The 8783-nt window shown below is 54.5% G+C and overlaps 1 protein-coding gene across 1 annotated transcript in view; it reads left to right on the top strand.

Moving 5' to 3' along the window:
- Positions 1-647: 647 nt before the first annotated feature.
- The window catches only part of Cpz (carboxypeptidase Z), a gene marked incomplete at its 5' end in the record, with an annotated part of 21656 nt that continues 13520 nt past the window's right edge, over positions 648-8783 (top strand). Inside the window, 3 exons of the mRNA XM_036200323.1 lie at positions 648-846; positions 4299-4331; positions 6424-6798. Of these exons, the coding sequence (XP_036056216.1) occupies positions 648-846; positions 4299-4331; positions 6424-6798 (607 nt within the window). The remainder of the gene's footprint in view (positions 847-4298; positions 4332-6423; positions 6799-8783) is intronic.

Here is an 8783-nt window from a genome sequence, read left to right as displayed (position 1 = left end):
TACAGGTAGGGAAGGCATGGGCCGGGGGACCAGGTGTATAGGAAGGATGGTACTATTTCTCCCAGATAATAACCCGGAGTTTGGTCACCAGTGGGCTGCCTCCCCATCTCATGACATTGCCTACAGGTTACCTTCAGGGGTAGATACACAATCCTCCAGGAGGGTCCTTGAGTCAGGTGCTTGCTGGGCCCTGGAAGGGATGGACTCAAAGTCTGGGGAACTTGTCTGGACCACAGCCCCACATAGAGGATCAGAGCGGTGCCAGCACCCAGGCAGGGGTGCCATGGTACCACCACCTTTGCTCTGCAAACAGCTTCCCTGAGAGAGAATCTACACTGGGAATTGATTGGAATGAGAGGCCTGACGGACCTCTTTTCACTGGCTCTGACCAAGGGCCTGGCTCACTTCCAGCTGGGGTCAACTCTGGGCCAGGACCCATCTCCACTTCTGGTGCAGTCTCCACCCACCCACAAATCAAGGTTTTTCAGGGATTTGACGATCAGCTCCCCAGAGCCTCCCACAGGAAGGCAAGTCCCTTTCTGGAGGAGGCGGGGCTCCCAGAAGGGTAGGGGTCAGGTTGGCTTTTATCTGTCTTTCCTCCTCCTCCCCAGCATCCCTTCTCCAGTGTCTGGCGCTGCCGGTTGTAACCCGACTCCTGCGCCTGCTCCTCGCCCCCCTCCCACCCCCAAGCCGCCTGGCCCAGCAGCGCCACCCGCGAGTGCCACATCACTGCACCCTCCAGCGCATCTGCGCCCACCATGCCTACACCACTGCTGCTCCTGGCTGCCCTGGCCACGCTGGCCGCTGCAGCGAACCCCAGCTGCTCGCCTGGACGCGACTCCTCCGGTAAGGTCCCAGCTACCCCTCTGGGTAGATTTAGACAAACCCACCTCAGCCCACCTGGGATCTTTTCTCTCCCTGTGGGTCTCAGAACTACCACCTGGGTAGAATGTCCAAAGGGTGCCACCTTGTGTGACCCTTAGGCAGTAAAGAGAACTTTGCTGGGGCTACAGGCTTTCTCAGCAGCTGAGCCAGAGACCCTAGGGAGACAGCAGAGCTGGGAGGGTCAGTTCAGTGCAGAGCAGGCACCTGGGCTGGTGGGATCTGCGAATAGGTCAGCGTGAGCAGGTGCCAGGACTTCAGGACAAGGCAGTCTGAGTCCCCATGTCCTTCCAGGAATGGGGAGGTGCTGGCTACAGCGGATTCCTGACCCTTCCTTCGAAACTCCTGGCTGCAATGTGGATAACTTGTCTTTGGAAGTGACCCAGAGAAGGGTGGAATGTTTCTGCAGGGATAGGGCAGGGATAAGGGAGGGACCAAGGACACCCAGGGATCTCAACTGAGGATCCTGAGGATGGGTCTGGAGTCCTGGACTCCTTTCCCGTGCCACTGCCCCTCCAGAAGCTGGGCTCCAGTTTTCCTCTTACTTGGGGGTGCATCTAGTTCACATTCTCGGGGTCTTTCAACAGCAACCCCCTGAGTCTAACTGGAGCCCCCAGGGTCTTCAGAGCCCATGATATCAGATGCAGAATTTTAAGAGCCAGGATTTTTTTTATAGTCACCTGAGAGCCTGCCTGCTCTGGCCAAATGGATGTTGGGAACACAATGCTCCTTTTCTTTGCCTGCTGTCTGGGGTTTCCACCCCACCCCTGGTCTCCCCTGGCCCTCGATCCATCCTGCTGCAGAATGGACAGTGCAGGCCAACTGGGCAAGTGCATATGTGTGGACCAGTGTGCAGCCAGTGCCCGCATTGCACTGCTAAAACTTGCATAGGAGGGCCCTTCTCTGAACTCCTGGTGTCTCGGAAAATGCATAGAGTTAAAAGCTTGTTTGGGACCACTGCTACAGGAAGCCTTCCTTGGCCTGCCCCATGCCAGGAGCACTGCCCCCCAGACCCCAGACCAAGGCTCCTTTACAGACACCTGCTTCCTCACTGGGGCAGAACACGCAGGTGAGCTCTGTCCCTGGCTGGGCTGAGCACCATCACAATAGGAGTATTTCAGGAGGAAGGGAGTAACTTCTTCAGGTCCAGCTCCCTCCCTAGGGACAGGCATGGAAGTTTAGTAGGCTTTCAGATCCTGGAAGCTTCTGAGTCTGCCTGACGGTTTCAGCCCAGGTTTCACACCTAAGGATGGCCACAACTCCACCCCCCATCCCCACCCCGTCTCCATGTCCCAGGGGCTTGGAGCAAGCCTGACATACACCTCTCTGCGAGGTCTTTCTTTGACAGAGAACTCTGGCTCTTCACGGAACCTAAGTTTGGGTTCCTACTCTGACTTCTTTCCTCGGCTGTGTGACTGGGGCAGCTGCCCTGTTGTACCCCGGGGCATTCTGACAGCTCTGTTCGAGGGGTTCTAGCCAAGAGCCTGCTGGGCAGTCGAAGAGGGAAGGTGGGACTGAGGGCGACTTCCAACCCAGCCTTGAAGAAATGCTGCCACCTCGTGGTTGATATAGGTCAGCCATGTGGACTGCAAGGATGGGAAGAAACGGGTGAGACTGATTTTAAATATACAAAATTTAATTCAATAATCAGGAATACGACTTCAATATTCCTTCACTGGAATAAAAATGTGAGTGGAGCATGTTCTGGTTTGCTTCCTGTTGCTGTGATAGATGCCATGACCAAAAGCAACTTGGGGTTTCTTTGGCTTACACCTCCCGAGGGAAGGTCAGGACACAAACTCAAGGCAGCCTGGAACCTGGAAGCAGGAGCTGATGCAGTGCTGCTTACTGGCTTGCTCACATGGCTTGCTCAGCTTGATCTTATATATCCTAGGCTCACCTGCCCAACAGTAAAGGCAGACTTGTCCAGGCTCCCACTGCATGGGCAGATGAACCCAGAGCCGTGGGGCTGGATGCTTTTTTTTTTTTTTTTTTTTTGTACAGTATGATTAGTGTGAGGAGGAGGAGAGTATGTCCTGGGGTGCCAGGGCCTTCTTGCAGCTTGGGTACACTCCCAGATCCACACTATAAAAGAACCTGTGAGTTCTCACCATTGGTTAAGAGAGTAGAAATTGGTCATGATGTGCACTCCTTTAATCCCAGCATGTGTGAGGGAGGCAGGCAGGGGTTCAAGATCACCTGTAGCCAGATGGAGAGTACAAGGCCATCTGGGCTACATGAGACCCTGCCCCAAACTATCAAGAACAATCCCCAAACTCAAAGATGGTAAAAACCTGAGCTACCCTGTGCGTGCCAGGCAGAGGTACGGTGTCTCAAAGGCTGCCTGTCTCCTGACAGCCCAGGAGTAGGATCAGTATTGAGGCAGCCTGACTCACAGTAGGTACACTGAGCACAGTGGGTTCTGGTAACCAGAGTGGGGTTGAGCTCTTGCGGCTTTCTCTGTAGGTAGCAGGCACAGATGGCTCACTCCTGTGTTCACCGGCTGCATGACTCCGGATCTTGTGAGAAGCCTAACGGTGCTGTGCCAGGCTCCTGGTCATGGCAGGTCACACCTGAACAGGACAGAGTCCAGGCATTTGCCACCGTTCCTATGCTAGCAGAGTCTCTCTCTTCTCCCATGCATGCTCCTGTGAGACTCCTTTTGGCCATGGTCAACCCACTACACTTCTGGCCTTTCCCAAGCCATCAAAGTCCTTTCTGGCCCTACCTCAGGGCCAGTCCAGTTGAAACATGATGCAGAGTTTCCTCCTTGGCACCTTCTCCTTGTGCACAGGGTACCCAACAAGGCCTTGGCTGAACATGGCTGTTCAAATGGGTTTTATGACCCTTCCTGGTTCTTACTGGAGAGTTCATGAGGCCTGGCTCTTAGGAAGACCTTGAGACCCCACAGTTGTAAGCATAGTTTTGTGTGTTGATTTTCTTTTCTAGAAAGGCAGTCCCCAACACTCACAGCTCTGAGACCCCACACTCTTTCAGTGTCCTTGGGACTGGGAAGTCTGTTTGGATGGCTCTTTGAATAATGTTCAGTCTGAGTATGGTGGTGGTGGGAGTCATGGGAATACTCTGAGGCTGATGGCTCAGGGCCCTGTGGGAGCTGATGCATGGCTGGCCATGGGGATGTGGCCACAGGGCCCTCTAGGTTGGTGCCAGGCTGGCCCAGAACAATACCAATGCACCTGCTTTCTTAGGCAAGTCTTGTAGTTCGCCAGACTCAGGCTCCTAACCTGGGAGACAGGTGCCCCTGCTGCTTTGAGATTAGATGTCAACAGTGCAGACCAGTGAGGGTGAAGGTGATAGAGAATGGAACAGGGCTAATGCCCAGTGAGTACTCTGCAAAGGCTGTGAAGGGAGAGACGATGTGTCTGTTGCTAACTTAGGATTCTCTCTCTTCCCAGGTAAATGTCAGAGGCTGGCCTCCACACACAGTGGTAGGTACCACCCCACCCCACCCCTGCTTTGTTTTGTAGAAACTCCACAGTCCCCTGGCTTCCATGCTGTCAAAGCAGAGATGCTGGCCTCAGTTGTGGGTAGCAGAGCAGGCTCAGCAGATGCAGCAAAATTAGACTAAACAAAAGGGTAGCCTGCCCTGCCTGCCCTGCCCGCCCTGCCCACCCTGCCCTGCCCTGCCTGCCCTGCCCTGCCTACCCTGCCCTGCCTGCCCCTGCCCTGCCCACCCTGCCCTGCCTGCCTGCCCTGCCTCCCCTGCCTCCCTGCCCTACCTGCCTGCCCTTCCTGCCCCACCTGCCCCTGCTTGCCTGCCCTGCCTGCCCTGCCTGCCCCACCTGCCCCTGCCCTGCCTGCCCTGCCTGCCCCACCTGCCCCTGCCCTGCCTGCCCCACCTGCCCCTGCCCCACCTGCCCCTGCCCTGCCTGCCCTGCCCTGCCTGCCCTGCCCTGCCCTGCCCGCCCTGCCTGCCCAGCTCTGCCACAGGGCATGCTCAGGGTCCTCCAAGGCCAGTCCTGCTTTTGTTTCTTGCTATAAGATTCTTTTTCTTTTCTTGGGGGGGTGTTATTCAGGACGGAGCCCACAGCCTCTAGCATGTTAAAGCACAGGCTGTTCTGATCCACACCCCAGAGCAGAGAAGCTGTCCTTGGCTTCTGGCTCTGCAGGCCCAGCTGGTCTTGTGGACTTGGATATGTCTTTTCCCACAACCCCCAGGTTTGGTTTCATCCTTCCTGAGATGATGAGGTATAGAGCATCTCGATGAAACTATGCATTTAAAATGCTCAGGACGGGTCTGAGGACACAGCTGGTTTTTTTTGTTTTGGTTTAGTTTGGTTTTTTTTGAAGAGGCAAATCTCCCTGATGCCAGATGTGCATATCTGGTGTATTCTATGTGGAGAAGATTTGCAAAACCATGGAGCATTTCCCCCCAGAACAACCCGTGTTACAGCTGAGCTGGTGGCTCATGCCTGTCACCTCAACATTTAGGAGGCTGGGGAAGGGGAATTATCATGAATTTAGAGCCAACTTGGGCTACATAGAAGTTCTAAGTCAGCCTGGGCTATAAAGTGAGGGCTGTCTCAAAAACAAACAAACAAACAAACAAAAACAACAAAACAAGAAACTGGGCTGACAATATGGCTCAGTAGGTAGAGGTGCTTGCTGACAAGACTGACCACCCAAGTTCAACCCCCGGGGTCCTACCCAGAGGTAGAAGGAAAGAATTGGCTTCTACAAGTTGTCCTATGACATCCTGCTGAGGTATGAACCACCTCTAAATAAATGAATTAAAAAATCGAAAGGCCAAAAAATAAGACAAAAATCAACATATCTAAAATGCTTTGAGCAGGAAAAAGCTGAGTTCGAACAGCTGTGCCCTTTGCACACTGTGATATGGTGAAGTGGCAAGATCTTAGGTCTGCACCACATGATGTCTCTGATGGGGGTGGAGGAACAGGTGACAGGTGGCAGAGAAAGAGATTGGAATGAGGATTCAATCTTGCGCTAAGCAGCTTCCTGTGCTCCTGGAGAAGTTTAGAAGGCCCCGTCTGGCAAATGGGGGCTGAAGGAGGAAGGACAATTGGAACCATCCATGCTGGTCCAGCACAAAGTGTCCAATATCGGAGGAGCTAGCATCCTTTGGTCAGCACTTACAATGTCCTTGTAAGAGGAAAACAGAACCAGGCCTGCCGGTTCTGGGGATGCATTTCTGAGGGGACTTAACCTTGTCCCTAGAGGACAGGACATCCCATGTGTGATGTGTTCTCATGGACATCTCTCCTTTGGAGCTGTCTTGAGGCTCATCCTTGCTTCTACTGATCTATTGGCCTCATCATGCTGCCTGCTCCCATTCTGTTGGTGTTCTTGCCATCCTGGTCCATTTGCTGGTAGGTGGCTGGGTGCAGTCAGTTTAGGAGCCACCCTGCCCATGCTCTCCCATAGACCCTATTTTTTCCATAGTAGCCCTGTCCTTACTTCTCCCCACAGATGGAGTGCTCCATCATTGCAGGCCCTGGTCTTAGGTAGTATCTACTTGGGCATGGGTCATCATGTGACCTGCTGACTCTCTTTCTCCAGCCACTTGTGTGGACCTGCATCTCAGGACCTGCGCCGATGCATCCTACAACCAGACATCGTTCCCCACGTCCCTGAAGCACCGGTCGTGGGAGGCGGTGGAGTCCAGCCCTGAGTACATGCTTCTGGGTGTGCTGCACTTTCTGCTTGAGGGCCAGTGCAACCCTGACCTGAGGCTGCTGGGGTGCTCAGTGCTGGTCCCCCGATGTGAGGGAGGCCACACCCAAAGGCCCTGCCGACATGTCTGTGAGAACCTTCAGGAGGCCTGCCAGCCGGCCTTTGATGCCATCGACATGGCGTGGCCCTACTTCCTAGACTGTGCCCGATACTTCGCATCAGAGGAGGAAGGTTGCTATGATCCTCTGGAACAGCTCCGGGGTAAGCCAAGGCTTTAGGGTGCTCCAGGCTTCACATTAGCTCTAGGGGTTACTGTGTGGGCAGGCAGGTGTCAGGGGTCCTCTAGGGCCAGGTGACAAAGGATGGCACAGACAAGAGAGAGGAGCCACATCCTGGTGCTGTCTTTGCCCTCTATAGAAGGGGACCATAGGGTCATATGAAAAATTATCTCATTGCTGAGGAACCATTTCCCAAAGGCTCCTGCATCTATGGACTCAGATTGAGGGGGTGAAGGGCAGCTTATCCAAAGAGGGAAGTGTCCCAGCCAGGGCTGGGAAGGAGGCTCCCTATAGAGAGGACTTTGCCCAGCAAACAGATGGGACATGGACATGGTAGGCAGAGTGCTCAGCTCTGGCTTCCTTCAGAAAACTGCATTGCATTGGCCATGCCACTGGGCTGGCTTGGGCAGGGAACTTCTCACTAGCCCTGCTGGCCAAAGCTGAGCCTGAAGGATGACACAGGCTATGTGACTCTGTGGGATGGCAGGAGGTGTGAGGAAGGCAGCAGAGAGAAGGGCGTAGTTGTCTTCTGGGCCAGCCTGTAGCAGGGTAATAAGCCACCCTGAATGGTGTGTGTGTGGAGGTCCCAGAGGTCTGCTTGCCACAATGCTTTAGTGATCACAGCTCTGTCTGTCCCTATATGCACCTTTCCAGCTGGGTCTGCTCTGTACACAGTGGTTAGAAAGAGGACCCACTGGGGATCAGCACCCACCATGCAACACTAGCCCACAGAGCTTTCTGTGAGACAGGCTACAAGTCCTTCCATACTATCCAAAGCAGAAGTCACTAGCTGTGAATCCAGTCTTACTTTACTGTCATGAGTTTAACAGCCCCATGTGCCCTGTGTGTGGGCTGCTGAAGGGCAGCAGCTGGACTGCTTGGGCCCTGGCATCCCATGGCCTTGGTTTGCAAGTCCTTAGTCTTCCGCTGCAGTTGGGGAACAGAGGCCCAGGGAAAGCAGACAGTACAAGGACTTCCATTGGAGGCACCCTGGCCAACCATTGGCAGATGGGCTGGTGTGTACATCCTCATCTATTGAGTGCCTCCTGTGGACAGAGAGGCTTTGGGGAGGATGTGTGAGCGGCTGGTAGGAAGTGCACCACACTGAGCCTGCTCTTGGAGCCTGGTACTCCTCTGGGGAGGACTGGCCGGGTTCGAGTGCAGGTGCAGCAGGTGGTAGAAAGTGCTAGGCTGGCAGGCAGGACTGTGTCCACGGTGGGCTCAGGGGTGGAAGTGTGGCAAGCAAGGTTGGTGAGCAGAAAGGAAGCCAACCCACCCACTCTGGCTGAGCCTGTTGCCCCAAGACAGCCCAGGCAGTGCCTCCTGGAGGGGGGTTATTTTGGGGCATGTCTACCACCAAATTGCTGGTTTCATCTGTTCTTTCTCCTCAGCAGTTAGTTGAGCAGGAAGAAAAAACCTCAAGTGGGACGCTAAGGGAATGGCATTAACTCTTGATGGCCCAGGTGGTCTGCAGGGACCTGACTCAAGTGTCTGCAGCCAGTGGAGCTGAGGAGAGTCCCCAGGGCTGCTGGGCTTTCGCTCTGGAGAGGAACAGGGAAATGGGGAGGAGGCAGGGGTGGTGGGGGTCACACTGGGACCTACCACTGTCCCAGCCCTGTCTTCTTCCTGGTGGGAGTTCTCCCTGCTGAGGAAGCATTTGGGAGCAGCCTGCAGACTGTGGGGAGCCACTCTGAGCCGTGCTGCCTGGCTCATGCAAGTGTTAATACAGTGTAGGCCATGGTGCCAGAACAGTGGGATACAGAGCTGTGTCAGGGCCCCCATTACAGCAGGGTTATGACAGACAAGCATTAGAGGCAGATGACAGCCTCTCAGTGATTTCTGTAGGGTGAAGATAGCTAAAGGCACCTTCTCTTGAGATCTCCTTTTCACATTCGAAAGCTCCCAGGCAAGCACCCACGTCTGTCTTGCTGTTGTTTATACACTGGGAGTAGAGACATGTTCCATTTG

The sequence above is a fragment of the Onychomys torridus genome, chromosome 10 (assembly GCF_903995425.1).
Source record: "Onychomys torridus chromosome 10, mOncTor1.1, whole genome shotgun sequence".
Classification (NCBI taxonomy): domain Eukaryota; kingdom Metazoa; phylum Chordata; class Mammalia; order Rodentia; family Cricetidae; genus Onychomys; species Onychomys torridus.
The sequence above is the reverse complement of the archived record's forward strand: the minus strand, read 5'-3'. Positions and strand labels throughout refer to the sequence as shown.